The following is a 19864-nucleotide window of genomic DNA, read 5'->3' on the forward strand; positions in this document are numbered from 1 at the left end:
AAGATAATTGACGCTCTACTGTATTACCAACAAACCTAGAGCTTACTACTGTAACTATGATAACAGCATCCATTTTATACTTATTTTAATGTTACCTTTTCCTTTGACTCCATCTTCCTCAAGCTCTTTTCCAGCTTCCTTGTCACAGTTGATGCATCTTTGTACAGTTCCTCAAAACGATTCCTCTCCTCCAGAATCTTCTGCAGATTCTGTTCCATATCGTGCAGTTGTGACATGAGTTTCTGTACGTTTTCCCCGTCATCAGTAGTCTTCTCATTTAAAAGCGTGAGTTCTTGTTCCAGACGGAGAGCTCGTTCCTTTTCTTTTGACAAATCTTCCTGCAGTTCCCTTATCTGGAAAATTACACAACACGTAAGTATTATTTGTGGAAATATTATAAAAGTAACTATCAAGATAATCTGTTAAAAAAGTTAAAACCTTAACATAATAATATATCTGACTATTACAGAAAAAAAGATTAATGGTAGTTAGTTGTTTATGTTACCATGTTCCATTCGGATCTATGGATATGGTACCCTTTTGTTGGTGCACCAATAAGAATACTAGTTTTTTGAAGGAGCGAGGTTTAGTTTACCTAAAAAATAAAGTCCAATAGCATAGAATAAAAAAAGGTTCCTCAACACAATATTAATATTTTATAACTCATTAGAGTAATTTTCTCATTATTTTGAATTAGTTTATTTTTGTATGCATTAATTAATTGTTCTGCGTTGGTATGGTGGAATAAATGTCCAACACTTTATCTTCACACAGGTTTTAAAGACACAACAAGCACTGTTGTTAGACAAGAAGGTCCATTACTTGGTTCTTGGCAAAGGTTTCATTATTCAAATTTCATCTGAAATCGTTTGGTACGGCTCCAAGGAATTTGAATGCTGGTTAGTATTTAATAAGAATTAATGATTTGGCACCAATGGTCTTATGGAAAACAAAAATAAGTTTAAAAGACAAAGCTAGCTACATCTACTTGTTCGAGTTTGGTTTGTACACTGGTTAACATAAACACCCTTTTTAGTCCTGAGATTAATTACATGAACTTGGCTCGTCAAAATGAAGAGTACTGCTAATAAATACAGCTGACTTCTTTTATTAGTTTTAACTTACGCAATTGCAAGGATATACGCTTTACTGATTAAATTGATTGAAATCATCAAGCAGTTCAACAAAATAATCCTCTATCAAAAAGTTAAGACATTGAGCTCCCTAGAGAAAAAGGTAAACATTTTCAAAGTCTCTGTTAACTAGTGGCTGATTCTTTTATTGGAAACCCCTTCTTTTTTGTTCATCATTAAAGATTTAAATTGTCAAGGATTGCACATTTAACTGACGAGATAAGTTAAAACTTTAAGGATTAAAACTCTTTTACAACATCAAATCTTGAGAAAAAGAAAGAACTGACAAAGGCAGGTTTGAACACTTTTATAAGTGTTTCAACTTTTTAAACATTGTTTGGACAATTCTAAAGTTCAATGTTTCTAAAATTAAATAAACTAAATTCCAAAGCAATATGTACATGTTTTATCTTCATACAAATTTAAAGACATTGTTCATGAGGAAAAGATTCTGATGTCTTTAACCGAAGAAAAAATATTTACAAAGTTAAGACAGAGAGATACAGCAATCACATAGTATCTAACTTCACAGATAGCATTTCCTCCACAAACTAGATTATTTTTTTTTTACTTTGGACAAATGGTTTAAAAAGAATTTCTTGTTATAAGTTGTGGTTGTGGACTAATGTGGGCCAAATTGTTGGTTCCTTGTCCTCAGGAAGGTAATGTTTTCACCTGTGAGGCAGCCGGTCCTTAATTACTTCTCAACTGAGTTCACACTAAAGGAGACTAGTGAATAACAAATATTTTTTTAACTATTAAAAATACAAATAAAATAACCCAAAATTCTAGTTCTTCTAAAGATTTATCTTATGTGATACAGAATTTGACACAAATCAGTCAACGTTCAGCATTTTGATACGATACTTGTAGCAGAAAAAATTATATTGACCGATCTAAATTAAATTTGTTACGAAATTAGGTAACATAAATGTTTGAAGAGACCACAAGAATTTTATAAATTCTTTATTTTTTTATATAGGGCTCCCAAATGTGAGTTCCGTTGAGCAGAAGTAAAATAATAAGCCATAGCACCTGTGAACAATACCTTAGAGCACAGGCCCAACAGAAAGTTCCACATTAGCTGGTCCATGACTATAGTAGCATAGACAAATAGAATAAATATAGACCGACAGCAGTGCTGCGGTTAGCATATGTTCCGGCGTCCACCGCTAGGAGTGCCGTGTAGTTACAGCGCACACCGCTGCAACGTCTGCTGGTGGCTCCTGCGCTCCTCGCCTGCAGCGGTGTGCGCCGTAACTACATCGCACTCCTAGCAGCACATCACGGAACCTTCCTTTGACAGTCCATATTTATTCTATTTGTCTATGATGGTAGGATCCTACTATCCCATTATATTTTTTAAGTAGACAATCAAAGTTTATTGTTAAAAAAAAAACAGTTCACACTTTTCAACAATTAGCACTACAGTACAAAACTAATTTATTCCAACAAAAACAAAACACTTGCCTTTTCCTCGAAGGTGGAACCGGGTTTGGAGTTCAGTCCGAATGTGACAGTGTACAGAGCGTTTGTATCGTCAAGATGTGGTACAGACGTCTCCATGAACCTCTGGTGATAGTCTCTTAGCTCCTAAAACATCACAACATTCACAACACAAGATCATAACTCAAAACATAGTCTGATAACTCTCCATGGGGTGCAAGTTTATAAAAAAAGACCTAAATGCACTATTTTTGTAATTACTGGAAGGAGAAAGCAGGCTGTGGTAGGCCCTCGCAGATACTCCTCAGGGAGAGGTTGAGCCATGGTATGGCCGTGGTGTCGCGGAGTTTGTTTCAAGCTGCTCATTAGAGTAAAGGAAACTGTTCCAAGATCGGTCATTTTTACCGAAGGGCCAAACACTTTTAGACTCACCCTTATTCCTAAACTCTCTAACAATATGAATCTATAAACTTTAATCGGTAAAGGTGATTTCTTGCAAACACTACTCATTCATTAATAATGGATGGATTTTTACGAATGATGCGTTCAGATCTATTATTCAGACTATGTAATTGAACTAGACAGAAAAATATGAGTAAAACACAAAAAAATAAAAACAAATTTTCGTTACCTGTTCAAAAAGGTTTTAATAATATTTGTATTTACATACAAGACAAATTAATTTGGTAATATATGGACCAGTACTAAATTCAGTAAACATTATTTTTTGTAGTTCCTCTCAAAAAATCTAGTGTCCCTGAAGACGCAAATAGAAATGACATTCCCCAAATAACTTGTTTGGGTGAACAACCTCGGCTTGCCATTGGCTGCTGTAAACTAAAATAAGAAAACTAGTGTAGAATGTTCTGGGACATCAGAACTTCTTAGTACTGTAAAAGACTTAAGTTTGGGAAGTGAGAGTAATTTTTTGTTGCTTTAATGCACCAATATTTTTAAGAACTACCAAATAGGCCTACTACAAAATAAATAAAAAAGTTGTATAACTATTTCCTATCTTTAATTGTTGTAAATCTCCAATCAAACAACATATTTCTAGGTTTATTAATAATTTCTAAATAGAAGTGGATCGAAAGTTAAGCTATGTTGCGGTTAAGTATGATGAAATATTTATAAATTACTACAAGACACAGTCAGCAGACAGAAAGCATGGATTTGTTGGCTCTGCACATCACAGTTCACAGCAAAATTAAATTATTATCATTGTCATTATCATCTGTTAATTTAGATGTGGACACTACTACTTTTGGTGCACATTTTAACCCAAATATGAGTCAAGGATAAGTGTAGAATGGAGTGAGATGATATTTCTAGATTTGTTACTGCCCAAGTTTAGCTGTTTCATCATTATTTTAAGCCCTATGATCAGTAAGGGCTAGGTCCAGTTTCAAACCATAAAAAAACACACTTTTCTCAGGATCAATCTGGCAACCTTTTGATTGCCAAGCGAGCACTATGACCACTCAGCTAGCCAGCCAGGGTATATTCTCCTGAAATATTAAGGACCTTTCTGAAAGATCAGGGATATTCAGGAGTTTTTAACACCTGACAACAACAAAATGGCAACTTAGTACTTAATAAATAAATATTTTTCAGGATCAAATAAGTTTTTAGGTTTAAGGCGAGCTATACAGGGTGGAAAAAAAGTCCTGAGATGGTTAAATATTTCAAAAAGTACTAAATATAGAGCTTTTAAACTTTGTACACAGTTACTCAGCATTAAGATCATTTTAAAACATTATTCAAAGATGCCCGCCTCCTCAGGAGGCCCGCTAGGAGTCAGAAGAAAATCTTAAATGAAAGCAAAGGTTGACATGCACACCAAATTAAAGGTCTTTGTTACAGTAGGACCTCAATATCTCGAATCTGAAGGGGTTATGATAAAAATTCGAGTTATCAAGTTTTTCAAGTTAGTGAGGTTCGAGTTATGAAGGTTCCATATGAAAAAGTTCGAGATACTGAGGTGTTGGGGTCTGACAGTGATGTTACGTCATGGCCTTTATAACTCGACTTATACATGTTAAACCTTAATAATCGAACTCAAACTGTATTTATACGTAACTTACTGAAGAGTAACTTTGGAAGCAAAATACCCCCGCCGCAGCAAACCTGCCGACCAAGCGAATTTCCATTTGTCTGAATTGATTTTCAGTTAAATATATTTTAATAACATTAGGTTTAACGAGTACCTAGGTTTGCTGCTACAAGGAAACTAATAAAGTGTGTTTTTGAGTAAAATATTGATAGCTTAGTACAAAATAAATAAATTTGCCAAGTTTGATCAAAATATATCCATAAACAAGCAAACTACAACATTTGACAATATTCTCCATAAGATTAACATGGGAATTTTAAATTTACAATTTTTTTTATTTTCTCCGTTACTAATAATCAAACAAAAATACTTTTACATACTAAATTATTTGTTTTTTTAAGCTCTTTAAAAAGGTCTAAAGAGAAATCGGGAAATTTTGTGTTTTGAGGGTCAAAAGTGAGAAAAACCAATTTTTACCCCATAAAACCCCCCATAAAGCCCCGTTCCCATGGTCCGATCGTGCTGGTTCGCGAACTCATTCAAGTTTATCCCGCTTTACACCTTTAAACCAAATTTCATCAAAATCGGACAAAAATTACTCAAGTTATCGCGTTCACGGACGTATATATATATATATATATATATATAAGTCTATATATATATATATATATATATACATATATAAAAATTTGAACGAATAGTGTTTTTGGCCTCTGGGGACATCAAAATGAAAAAGTAAATCGGTCCCGGGTCTAGGTCTTACCGTGCCACCTACGGTAATAGCTACTTCCCTATAGGGAAATTCGCTAATAAAACAATTTGAATGCACATAAAGTACTGTATTTATTATTTGGCAATAAGTTTGATAAAGTACATAAAAAACATGTTAAATGACAAAAAAAATAGTTTAAATACTGTACAAAACAATAATACAGTATATATCATCCATACACGGAACTACATTTACTGTGTATAATGTTTGATTAAAGCAAACGTTAGTCAACCTCTTTATATGTACTGTAAAAACAAGCTAGGTACTGTAACAACAAAAATACTGAATAGGTACAATACTGTACATACAAAAAGTATGTAGACTGTAGAGAGTAATATTTAAAGGGAAAATTCTAGTGTGATTAAAATAATAAACAAAATGCATCGTAATGTAGTTAAGTACTGAATCTACTTTGGCAAAACGGGTAAACTACACTGACTACAGTGCCTAGCCAAACAGACACGGGAAGCAAACACAGGAAGTTTGATTTTCACGTCTCGACAGGAATCACAACTGACTTGCACTGTTATGGCAAAACTTCGAATTATTGAGGCACATTCATGCGAACTTCGACTTATAAAGGTAAACTTCGAGTTACTGAGGCTCGATGACGGGAAAATTCGAGTTATAGAGGTAGAATGTTACTGTTCAAAAGTTGTTAAAATTCGACTTATTGAGGTTAAATATTTAGAAACTTCGACTTATAAAGGTACTTTTAACATTATGATTAATGTGGATTTCAAGGGGATTTAAAAAAAATCGAGATGAGGAATTCGAGATATTGAGGTTCGAGTAATTGAGGTTCTACTGTAGTAAAATATAATTCCACAAGCCCGAACTCAAACGACAACTGTGTAAAAAATGACAGCTTTTCAGATGCATTGCTATTATACAGTACTTTCCACTAGAAGTTTGAAGAAAATCATAAACTTAAGAATAGTTTGATATGCACATCAAATTAAAGGTCTTTAACCCTCAGAGTGTCCCTTGTTTTGGCCTTAATGTCTGCCTATTTTTAGCTCATTTGCAAGGTTTTATTAAAACGGATCTGAGAAGCTTAAAAACAATGCTAATTATACTGTTCTATATACCATTTTGTTTGGAAAATCATGGGCTTCAATGTTATATATCAAACATAATAAACATTTGTTTCAAAAAAATTTTTTAGGTAAAAAAAAATATTTTGGAAAATTTTCAAAAAAAAAATAAGTTTGCGCTCAATGAAATTGTATAAATTATAGGCCTATAAATATTTGAAAATAGCCACTTTGTTCTAAATTTTATGAGGATTACAAATATATAATAATATAAGGAAGTAGATTTGCAAATAAATAAGTTATGGGCAAAAAACAGATTTCAGTACATAGCGTTTACAGTAGCTAAGAATGCATAGCCTAACCATAGCTAGGAATCTGGCTGATAATTTACATCAATATCACTACCTACTTCTTCAGGATCATCAACCAGCCCTTCAAAATCACTTTAATCTTCTTATAATGCACCACGTATATCACTACTTTTGATTTTTAACACTAAAACAATGATAAATATAATAAAACCCATCAGTCATTGGTCCGAGGGTAACCTAGCTGTTTACAAATACGCACGTCAGCTGTCTGCTACAATTACGATCGGCTCGGAGAACATACAGCGCTGAGACAGACCTCTGGAGAAAGCTTAGAATCTAACGAAAAGAACAATACCTAACTCGATCCAGTTCAATCCGATTCAGTCAGTCATAGAGCCTTCGCCGTAAATAGTGTTTGTGTGTCGCTGTAGCGACACTAAACACTACACAAAGTGTGTTATGTGTCGCTGCAGCGACAAATAACACTCGGAGGGTTAATAGAAGAATACGATGCCAAAAGATTGAGCTCAAAAGAACAATTGAGTAAAAATGGCAGCCGTTCAAAGATTCAAAATGGTAGATTCAAGAAATCTTGGAATGGCCATTTTTGACTCCGTGGTCCGTTTGAATTCAAATTTGTGGCATTGTATTCTACTAACGAAGATAACTTAATTAATTTGATGTGCATATCAACCTATGAAGCTACATTTTAAATTTTCTTCTAACTCCTAGTGGATCGTCCCCCTGAAGAGGTAGTGTATCACCGAATCATGTGTTAAAATGATTTTAATGCCCAGTAACTGTGTACCAAATTTTGAAGCTCTATCTTTAATACTTTTAGTAATATTTAACCGTCCTGGGACTTTTTTTCACCCTGTATAACCACTCGGCTACTCTGGATTTTTCTTTCATAAGAAACAAACCTACCTTTTCAAGGTTTTCTAGTTTGGCCTGAAGCTCTTGTTTTTCCTCAGTAACTGAGTCAAGTTGTTGCTTCTGGACCTCAAGTGCATTGTAAGAATCAGTCAAAAGACTTCCCAGCTCTTTCTTCTGGAGGTCATGTTCAACCTGAAACATTTGTTATGTTTTATAATCATTGCCATGATGCAATTTTAATATTTAAAACTCTCTATTTGTAAACCTTGGAATTGATAACAGTCTGTGATCAATTCAAATTTAATCTTTAATTTGTTAAATGTAGAGTTGAAAAAGTTGACTGTCCTAATTAAATTCCTTTTGAGTTGTCACATAGCTTTAAACTATTTATAATGGATATCTAGATATGAAAATACTCAACCTTAACCCTGCATCTGACAGTTACAAATGTCTGTCCTGAAGGCCATTTTTTTCTGTATGTACATAGGTTACTTTAGATCCGTATAAATTGTGTTCTACTAAAAATATATTCTTTTATATATTTTATCTTTCAGGACATTACAAGGAACATGTTTAAACCATTTACGGATCCCAAAAAATTGCGTAGAACTGTTTACTTGTAAGAACAAGAAAAAAGAAAATGGGCCTATAAAACATTACTCCAAAGTAGAGGCTTGGGAAAAATACAAAAGATTTTTTACTACAAAATCCAAGGTAAAATGGTTCTTTACATGAAAAAAGTAAAAAAAGTCATATTTATTATTATTTGTATGTAAAAAATATAAGAAAGAATGTTATGTCACATCACGCTAAACATGCAGTTGAGCCATTCTACGTTTTTATTTTCTACTTTCAATATATTGTTACATTACAGTAACTAAACAAACTATGTATCAAAATAAACTGTAGAATCTCCTGTGTAAAATTATATACATCAATATCTAATACAGGTGATGTTTTCTGTTGAAACTGAGCAGTTAATCAAATTGATGCTCAAACGACTAATCGTTGCCAGTGGAGGAACTAGTTTTGGCGTCTAGTCAATAGTCATTTGCCAGATGCAGGGTTAAGGACAGGGGTTTTCTAGATGATATCAGTATGTACAAAAATTATATGATAAAATAATATCTAGCTAGGTACTATAGTTTTCAATTATATCACTACAAAATAAATGTTATATCTAGAAGATCTAAAGAAATATCGAAAATCTGTCATTCAATAGGCCAGAGGCAGAGGTTTCACAACTGAACTTGTGACAGTTTTATATAAGAGAAATTTACACAAAATATATATTTATAGGTTAATTTGCAGATTTTTTTGGGATGTTTGACTACTCAAAGAACTAGTATTATCTTTGTATTTCACTAAAATGTTTCTATATTTTATTTTTAAGGTATCTTTGCATCTGACAAATGTTTATTTTTGAGTATCTGTTTGATGGATAGCAATATCCAGGAAGTGAAACAATCCCCTTAGGAGATAGGATAGCTAAAAGATTTCTTTTAATTCCTGGTAGATAATGACTAAGTATTTTATGATGCATTTTTGTTAAAAAAACTATTTTAGTTAGCCTACAGGGTTTGCTTTGAAACATAGGATGTCATAGCATAGGTATCAGTAAAACAAGACAGATTTGGTTTTTTGTTTATTTGTAATGCAGGCTCAGTTTTATTTTATATCAAAAAACAACCTAAAGTAAAAATATCTGGTTTTTTCTATCAAAGCCCCAGTGAAACAAACATAAAACTTAATATTTACAAGAGCATTAAATTTCAGTTAGTGATCAAACTTAAATTTTTAATTTTTGTAATTGGAATAAAATGGAAAAAAATAATAAAATCTACTAGATACAAAAATTTTAATAGGCTAATTGGTTTGTATAACTATGCCTAGTACCAATTTGTCAAATAAAGTTTAAAATGTCAACATTTTTAAAACAACATAGGTACCGGTATGTACAATGACTTCATTTTGGTGGCTGCTCCATATCTTTAACTCAAAAATGTAATCACTAACAAGATTACTACAGTGTTTTAATACTAAAAAATGTCATACCTTATCAAACACTTTATAAACTGACTTTTGTATAGAATTGACAAAACTACTCACTTTCAGGTTAGTATACAGTCGCCGTAACTCGTCCAAATCTTTAGGTAGGGTTGGGTCAATGCGCTCCTGTTCCAAAAAGTAAATTCTCACTTTCAAATTGAAATTTTCTTTCTTCAGACTGGCAAAATCTTCCTCGTACTCCTTCATAGTTCTTGGCAGTCCGGGAGACTTCATGACTGGGGATGTGGGGCTGAAGGGGAGTTGACCTGGAAAAATACAAAGTGGTGAAAAATTTGTGGCAAAATATGTGTGACTTTTAGCTAAGGTCTAATAACACTTCTTAAACAAAGTATAACACATCAAATGCAACTGAGATCAACTTTGAAAGACATCCAAACTTAGTATCAAATGATCATCTGTCAAACAGATATCACCTGGGATTTAACGCAGCTTAGGTTAAAATTGTAACGAAAAATTGTAACGAAACAATTGTACAACGTACAAACAATTTTATGTGTAGCCTATGTATATAAAATTAAAACAAACTAGATGAAAGAAGCCATGAAATGCTTAAGAAAAGTTTCACAGGAAGACTTATAGAAAAATAATAAAGTAGGCCTATTGGGGGAAATCAGAAAATATTTCACCAACCTTAATGTAAAGATCAATAAGAAGTGAATGTCTTTAAAATAGGCCTACCAGGAAGAACGAACAAAGTGGCCAAAACATTTTTGAGAAGCGGTTGGACAGATTTATGAGTGAGAATATAGATCCATTTTTCTATGGTATGCATAAAATGTTAAAAATGTTAAAATGTTAAGCACATCTGTTATGTCTATAGCATATTTACTAGATCAAATTGATTTTAAAATTCCCATATCAATATTATAGAAGAGAATAGTTAAACTGTTGTTGTTTGCTTGCTTATGGATATATTTTGATCAATTTACAAGGTAGGTAGATATATTTATTTCATACCAAGCTATAAACCTTTCACTAAAAAACACAATGTTTAATCTTCCTTGTAGCAGCAAACCTAAGTACTCAGTTAACCTAATACTACTTAAATGGGAAATATATTTGTCATGTCAAGGAAAATATTTGGGAAAATATTCAGGGAAGTTGAAATTTGATGAGTATGCAGGTTTGCTTTGCAATCATTAAACATCTTTAAGTCCATGTAATGTATAATTTAACAATGAATAAACTTAGTTTATCAAAATTAGAGGACCCACGCTGCTCCCCAGCGTTAAAATAAATATAGGCATAATATCGGAGAAATAATCAAATTTATGATTTTTGATTGAGTAATACAGGTACAGTATCTTGAGCTTAACTGATTCAAACGATAGCTCAAATATGGTTGGATTCACTTTTTCATAAGACAGACTCGAATGAATGCTTTCAGTTCAAGGCCAAGGCCAACGAATTTTATGCCCACCGAGTTCAAAGATGACATGATTAACAAGATAACGTGAATAAGTCTTAAGGTTCCAAAGAAGAAATGTGTAAAATACAAATATTATAATCAGTTTAATTATTAGTATAGGTACGATAAATTATCGTCTTATTACATCAAGTTTCTAAAATAAATATTCACAGAGTTTGGCGTGTTCGAAACGCAAAACCTAGATGTACCCCTAAAAATACTACCTACAGTTTGTTTCAAATGAACTCAAGATAAGTGATTCGATGTTTTGACCTCTCGTCTAAAATCGCCAAATCATTATACAATTAGGTAGGCCTATTGTTAATGAAATTATTATTTTTTAGAAGCTTGAAAGGAAAAGTTGCTTAACATTCCTTCTCATTTTATTCATTGAAAATTTCAAATAAAACAGTCCAAACCTTTTTAATAGGCTATCGTAAAATCTGTACTGTTTAGTCATCCTACAACATTCAACCGAAAAGCGTTTATCTATCTCCATTATCACAATTTCAACCCCAAAGTAGGAACTGCGTATTAGTGCATATTATTCTGCCGGTCCGTAACTATGTACCTATACCCTCATTAAACGCTCATAGCTCCATAAAAACGACAAAAAGCAAAAGCAACGATGCCCTCGTTAAAAATCCTCATAATCTGAAATCTGTTTCAATAGTGAACAGATTATTTTTGCATTGAAGTTCCACTTTCAAATGAGTACCCAAACTAAAAATGCTTTCGTAAAAGATACAAAATTAAAATTGGAAAAAAATCACTATGAGAGTAAAATTTGAGGCAACTTAAAATTTTAAAAACCCTCCAAACATACCTCGCAGTCGCAGTCTGTGGCAAGACGCAGTCTCGTACCCAGAAGACCCCGACTCGGACATGATGTGTTGGGAGTATACGACGACGCCCTAGGAAGTTAACTCTACAATGTAGGACCTCTGTCACGGACCACTGGCCAAATACAATCTGAAGAAATACTGTCTAAACACCGATATAACTCGCCGAATAAACTACAAATTTGAATATCAGTAGGTAAGAAACGTACACAACAACTAAATTGTTTAGCCATGTGTTGTTTGTATTTGCCATGTGTTTTGTTATTTTTTACTAGACAATAAAATGCAAATGGTCAAATGAAATAGGCAATGGATTGATTGAGTATAGGTTTAAGCACGAATATTAGCACGGAAACGGTATGGATCATAAACATGAAAAAACCTCATTGGCCATATGCCTATTAAATAGCTGTATCATCTAGTTTAACAGTTCCATTTAAATCATTAAAAAAAACTGTTTTAGCAATCTGACACATCCTTTCTCCCGTTACGTTAGCTTGTAAACAATCTTTAATATGAGTAAGCGGTGGGAGTAACTATGATAAGTTATCGGGAAAATCACAAAAGTTGCAATAACTTTTAAGCCGTAATTTTCACAGCAATGGGTGGTTGCACTATTTTGTTGAGAATTCCTAGTCTATGAGAAAAGGTCCAACCTTTACACTCGGGAGATGTATTTGGTAGGTACCAATTTGAAAACCATTGAATTTAGATAAGACTTCAATCAGTCGTATGTCGTATCATCCTTCTGTAAGTCTGAAGCCTCTTTCAAGTATGTTGAATATGCGATACATTTTGAAGAGCAATTTTTTATGACTTTTTTTTAATATTCCAGTAACAGCTGATGTTATCTAATTTACAATAGATCAATGGTAAAACTTTGAACACAATTAGTCTAATACCGCGCAAAACTGGGTTTTTGAGTGTTCGTTTTTTTTTCAATTGACGTAGGCACGTTTTAAATAATTAAAAACCTTCTCATACATGTAGAGAACACATAAAAATAGTTTCTTCATTATCTATTTTGTCTTTTTTCAGGAGAAGGCCGTGTAAAATGTCTTTTGACAATCAGACAGGCAAAAATTGAGATAAGACTTGTTTCGGTTCTTTAATAATGTACAAAACGTAAAAATAACAAAAAATATAAAACGTAAAAATAACAAAAAATATATAATTCTGAACAATGTACAGACAAAACTCTAATTTAATTTATACAAGATTAAAAAATATATGTTTACTCTGTTCTAATATTACGGGCGAACGTAGACCAGTAGACCTCAGCCCTCAGTATTTGCGTGTTGTAAGTAGCGGTCAGTTACGCTCCAATACGGACTGCCAAAAATATTTTAGGATTCAAAATTAATATTCATAATCTGCATCATACCGTAAACAGCAGTAATGCACATAGAAGTCATCTTCTCTGTGAGAAAAGTTCAACCGTTTACTCGTGTGGAATATTTGCTACCAATTTGAAAACCACTGACTTTGATTCCCCGATCAGTCTCATTAAGTCTTTTTCAAGCGTGTTTAATATAATATACTATACGTTTAAGAGAGTAAATTCTCTCTGATATCAACTAAATATTTTTCTCTTATTGCAGGTTAAATCTTACAAGTCCTTTACGGGCTACAAAACTACAGGAAAACAAATAATCTAATCGATAAAGATAAACAAATCTAAAAGGAGTATGTTTGTCTAGTTTTTCCTGCAACCGCTTGTGAATTTGGTGGCAAATTTAATCATTATTCAATACTACGCTGTGTTTCCATACTTCAACAAACGTGAAACGTGCTATGGCATGGATACGTGGAGTTTTGTACATAGACATTGTCTAAAGCCGGAATATATTCACTTCGAAGACCCAACGCAAACAATTTCGAGCATAAATTGTCATTGGGAAGAGATTTAGCGTCAATATAAATAGGATACTGCTAACCTTATCAATTATCAATTATCAATCATTGAGATGGGGACGCCACCTGGGTGCGTATTTTAACCCAAAATATGAGTGAAGGATGAGTGTAGAATAGTGTGTGATGACCCGTGTAGCTTTGTTACCGACTAAGATCAGCGTAAAAAATAACTTTATGGCGGTAAAAAATAATTTATGCCATATTAAAGTTCGTTTTCAAGCTGTCCCCATCCCCATCATTGAAACAATAGCCTTGTCAACAATGAACAAAACTATATTTAGGCCTATTCACGTTATGTTTTCTAACCTACCAATACCAGTTATCAGTGTTATTTAACAGTTTTTGCGAGGGAACGGTCCAAGCCCAGGTCTTGTTATTATTCTAACATCGATCTTTTGCTAAATATCATCATTAATCGACAGACCAGTGACATACAGCGACTGGGTCTGGAATCGAACCAGCGATCTTCAGATTTGAAGGCGAGCAGTATAACCACTCGACAACCCATACAATGTTGCGTGGTCTCTTTTCGTGTAACGACACATGTATAATATTATAATAATAATTATAATTAGTAATTATAATAAATCTATATAATTAATACGCTACATGAAACTTTGTCGGTTGAACTCCTCCGTCATTTCTTAACCGATTTTATCCATTGACGTCTCATTGGAAAGAGCGTGTCGCGTAGATTTGCAAACTGGCCTTACATTTTTGAAAAAGTCCCTTGGGCTCTGCCCCAGTGGCTTGGAAAGTTCCCATGTTATCCTTATGAAGAACATAATTGTTTACATTTTGATCAGCTGTATAATTTAATTGCTGTTATTTATTTTTCAATTCAATGAAACGTTTTTGGCACACTTACTTATTTTGTTGAAATTAAATATTTACTATTTTAATTTACATTCGTAAATATTACAATGTAAAAAATCGAGAAAACCTGGACCATTTGATATATTTTACGAAATAAGAAAAATGAGTTGACATAGTACTGTATTTCTTTAAAAATCATTGGAAGAACCGATTTGTTAACCATGAAAATATAGCAAAGTCATAGAACGCAACCAAGTAGAAGAAATAGAGATTTAAAAAAATGTACTATCGTTATCATCCTTTATAATGAAGAACACCTATAATATGAAGATTCACACAAACAATGAACAAAAATTTTAGCCTAAGTGCTACTATTTTGTAGGAAACACGAAATACAGGCCTAACTTTATGATGATTGGCAAAGGAAACCCCTCTAAGGCTGAATTAAACTGGTACGGCAAGGACATTAAATCTATGTTTTCTTAAAAATAATATGACTACATAAGAAACCTTAATAAAACTTTCATTGAAGGATTCGCATTATTCACATTTAAGGGAAAACAAAAAACATCTGAACATTAGGCCTTTCAATTCTGCATTTTTTCAGGTAAATATAACTTACGTTAACAGTAACTAGCCAAATTAATGCCAATTGAAGCAAATAAAATTGTAACAAGAGGTTATGCAGAAAATCAGGCAGTTCTTAAGTAATGTAAACAAAATGTTATCGCAATAAAAAATTACTAAAATTTTTAAACGTAGGTACTGGCGACAATGGGTAGTACCATGCAGACTTCATTATCATTGACGAAGATGAACATGGACAACCTAATGCGGATATAAGTGGGCAGCATTTGTAGAATACACTTAAAAACCAGATCAGCTTTTGAAAAATGATAAAATATTTAAAAGAAATGTTGATTATATGGAACTAGGTACGTAATCTATGAGTTGAGTCTTTTAAACTCATCGGAAATTATGACTTTTATTCATTTTTAAATTAGTTATTAGTTTTTTTAAATAACTACTTTACTTCTTTGCAATTGCTCGATTTCGAGCAACATGTTCACTAGTTAATAATATAATAATACATTGTGTACATCGATGGTCAGCCTAGCTACTGTAGGTGTCCAGCTTGAGAGTGTGTGGACTAGTCAGTAGTCAGTGTATATTTTTAACCCTCTCTTCCCAGACGACTGGCCTACTCCAGCCAAACACTAAATGTCAATACAGTAGAAATAGATGGGGAAGCCCCAAGTGTTAATTTACGCTACACTTGATTTCCGTACTGAAGAACAAAAAATTAAGAGATCCATTGTTCACTTTACAGTAATAATTTTATGAATTGAAAAAGTGAGAAATTTATTATTAAGGGTAATACGTAATACTTAAGTTATGTTTATAGATTAATTGTTAGTTAGAGACAGCATAATATTGTTATTGCATACGTTTTGGAATGGTAAATGATATTGTTTACCGAAGTTAATGATTATACATTGCATATCTCAAAAATCTGTACTCTTATGTTGTACTGTAATGACCACACCGGGTTAGGTTAGGTAACCAAATGGAAGTAAATAAAAATGTATTATTTAATGTGCAAATAACCTAACCCAATTTGACCTAACCTGGTGTGGTGAATATAACAGGTAGATATAATTTGGTGTGGTATATGAGAAGAGTGCCCAAAATTCCAATTAAGGGGTTGTTTCATAATTGGAGTTAAGTAATAATTAATTGTTATTAAAGAACAGTTTAGTTATATATATTACATTTAAAATATAAAAAAATGGTTTTACTACGGATTGCACTTAACAACAACAAAAACACTAATGTTTATTTATTGTTCATCATAAAACCAAACTAAATCTTAAATAAAATAATGAAGCAGAAATTATTTAAATACTTACGTGTGTCAAACACAGGCAAGGGAAGGTCAGCGAGATTATTAGGGAATGTCCTGAAACAAACAGCATTATTTTAACATCTACTAATCACACTAACGTAGCTGCCATACATATTTTTATAATCTCCCTCAGGCGTACCTGTATATGCTCACATGGAAGAAAATTGATATGGTCTTCGTAAATATAACGAGAAAATCTCGCATTACAAGTGGACTTTGTTTTGCACTTGTGTGGGAAGGAAGAACTCATGGAAATGTTATAGGGGAAGGTCTCAGATCAGTCTGTGGGTCTGAACCTCGTTCAGTGTGTTGTTATTATATGTCTATGCGTTCAGTAAATGACTGCCCTTTTCGAACACTACCGGGGCTCGACTCAGCCAAAATAAATGAACCAGCGTCTACTACCACAAAAGTGGCAACGCCGCAGTACCGGCCTAACAGCTGTTGCACTACTTCATTAGCTTCTGCGCAATGTTTATATGTACACGTCAAAGAACGAACCAGAACCATTTAAACTGTAAGTTGAAGTATACAGAAAAATGTCTGTTCGTTTAGTATTCAACTGGATTTTCTGCAAACAGATGATTTGAGAGGCCCGCGAGTGGGGAGGGGGTTACTAGATGAGATACGCTCGCCCCCGCACATCGCACAGCTGATGTGTCACACATCCTCTAATGAGGAAATGGTTGCACTTAGCCACTCGCTGGCCACTGCAAGGACTGAATCATTACCGCCATGTCTGGTATTAAGAGCAGACTTCATCTGTACGCGCCATTTTCTACAACTCGCAAATCAAGTCCAAAAGATCGGCTCTGATGCATTTTGCCATAATGTCAGCGAAAGTCGCGTGTAAGGTTGTAATTCGGCATAAAACAAAATATAATTCGCGTTACAGTGATTCATTGATTCATTTTATTAGTTAAGTTTTTCATTAATTAAAAATAATTGAACGAACTTTGTTTCCTTCGATATAACAGTTAATCCAGTTCTTTGTACTTTTTACATCACATGCATGTTTTCTATACATGTTTAAACATTTATATGAACGTTATCGGCATAAAACCAATATTTTACATTGTAGCAATTCATTCATTCAGTTAATACGTTCAGATTTTCGATTCATTAAAAATAATTGAATGAACTTTGTTTCTTCCGATTTAAGAGTTAAGACAGTTTATGTTTGTACTTACCAATCACAAGAATTGAGCTTTATCCATATTAAGAAATTCACTTAAACATTATCAACTATGCTCAGTTTATTAGATCACTTCTTCATTCATTAAAAAATAATATTGAACCGTACTATTTATTCCTTTATTCCACAGTTAAGACAGTTTTTTAAAACGTTTTTATTAGGTCGCTTTCTTGTCCGCTACAAATTTTGCAACCGATTTTATACTAACTTCCCGATGAGCTAGGGACTTTAAACTTGAAACATATCTCACAAATGGAAGACAATGCAATATTATACAATTTAATTTTCATATTTCCCTTGGGCTACGCCCCATGGGCTTGTTTTTATTAAATCGATTTCTTGCAAATTTTGATACTTCCCGATGAGCTAGAGACTTGAAATTTGAAACATAGCTCACAAATGGATGACATTGCAATATTATATCATTTAATTTTCATATTTCCTTTCGGGCTACGCCCCATGGGCTTGTTTTTATTAGCTCGCTTTCCTACAAATTTTGATATCAATGTTAAACGATGTAACCGATAAGCTAGAGACTTGAAATTTGAAACATAGCTCACAAATGCATGACAATGCGATATTATATCATTTAATTTTCATATTTCCCTTGGGCTACGCCCCATGGGCTTCCAAATTTTTCATGTTTACATTTTGAAAGGATGTAAATATATCAACTAATTTAAGTCAGCTGTAAATACTTAAATTTGACAGTTCAAAAAGCAGAGGTTATGAGGTACAGGTTCTGCTCCCAAGAGATTCTTTATACAAACAAACATTTCAAAATAAAGATAAACAATCTGATTGCAGATATAAAGGAGTTTGTTAATAATGACATTTGTTATTTATTTAGTATTCTATAAAGTAAACAATAAATCAAATAGATTGATATATTTATAGTTACTAGGTAGGCCATACATGCAATCTAATACATAATTATATGCAAAGAAACTCAAATAAACCTTAGATTTCCCACATGCCTCTGTCTTAATCTGATATAGACGCTTGAAATAGATTTAACATGCACACACATTAAAACTAAAAAGTATGAAATAATTTATAAATAAAAACTTTTTTAAACAAAACGTTTTTAAACGCCCTAAAAAGTAGAAAATAATTTACAAATAATTTATAAATATGTTGAGAGAGTATAAATACTTGTACGATTTAAAACGAAAAACGTGGGGTGCATGCAATAGATAGTTTACAATTACCTTCACCTACTGAACTAATGTATTATTATCAATTAATTGCATGCACCCAACGTTTTTCGTTTTAAATCGTACAAGTATTTATACTCTCTCAACATATTTATAAATTATTTGTAAATTATTTTCTACTTTTTAGGGCCTTTAAAAACGTTTTGTTTAAAAAAGTTTTTATTTATAAATTATTGTACTTATCAATCACAAGAACTGGGCTCTATCCATGTTAAAACATTTACCTAAACATTATCAAATATCTACATTTATTTAGTCCGGCGTTTACATCTTCGGCTCAGATAACCTGCTGGAAACTTCCCAAACTAATTGAAACGTTCGAAACAGACGCAGCCCTTTGACACATCTTGACGTCACTTCCTCCTCATAAACAAAAACCATGACGAGGAAACATATCTCAATCAGTCCAAGATTAGATGACAATAATGAACCTTGTATGATGCCGAGTGCGGCGGAGCGAAGGGTTCTGGTTATTATTAAGCGGAGCTAAAATAGTCCCAAATTCGAGGGCTGTGTGGGGTCTGGGGTGTAGGGAGGATGCAGACGTGTGCCTCTAAACTTTACTTCCGCCCACATCTGCTTGTTCCGCACTCTCAGCTGGTACAAGGCGATGGTCCACCTTTTGGGGTTCGAGATGGAGATTGAATTTCGCTTCCGTTTTGATCCACTTAAGTCTTCATCACCTGTCCTCGAAAAAAAACAGCTGGTGGTATCAATAACAATGAGATGGCCGAAACTCGGTTGTAAAAGCTACAGAGTGTTTAGTTATGTCTGGGTAGCCGAGTGGTTTTAGCGTTCGCCTTCAAATCTGAAAGTCGCTGGTTCGATTCCAAGTAACCAAACCCAAATGTCATTTGTCATTGGGCTA

General features: G+C 33.2%; 1 protein-coding gene across 4 annotated transcripts in view; it reads right to left on the bottom strand.

The window, feature by feature from the left end:
* The window catches only part of LOC128999518 (centrosomin-like), a 63042-nt gene that overhangs the window by 26629 nt on the left and 16549 nt on the right, over window positions 1–19864 (bottom strand). For all 4 annotated transcript variants that reach the window (XM_054426083.1, XM_054426084.1, XM_054426085.1 and 1 more), the window contains exons 2-6: window positions 16589–16638; window positions 9738–9943; window positions 7680–7820; window positions 2604–2726; window positions 96–353 (exon numbers count right to left, since the gene is read on the bottom strand). In XM_054426083.1, the coding sequence (XP_054282058.1) occupies window positions 96–353; window positions 2604–2726; window positions 7680–7820; window positions 9738–9943; window positions 16589–16638 (778 nt within the window). The remainder of the gene's footprint in view (window positions 1–95; window positions 354–2603; window positions 2727–7679; window positions 7821–9737; window positions 9944–16588; window positions 16639–19864) is intronic.

Source organism: Macrosteles quadrilineatus, unplaced genomic scaffold, assembly GCF_028750875.1.
Source record: "Macrosteles quadrilineatus isolate MER2022 unplaced genomic scaffold, UCM_ALF_1.0 Scaffold_8__2_contigs__length_117827958, whole genome shotgun sequence".
Lineage (NCBI taxonomy): Eukaryota > Metazoa > Arthropoda > Insecta > Hemiptera > Cicadellidae > Macrosteles > Macrosteles quadrilineatus.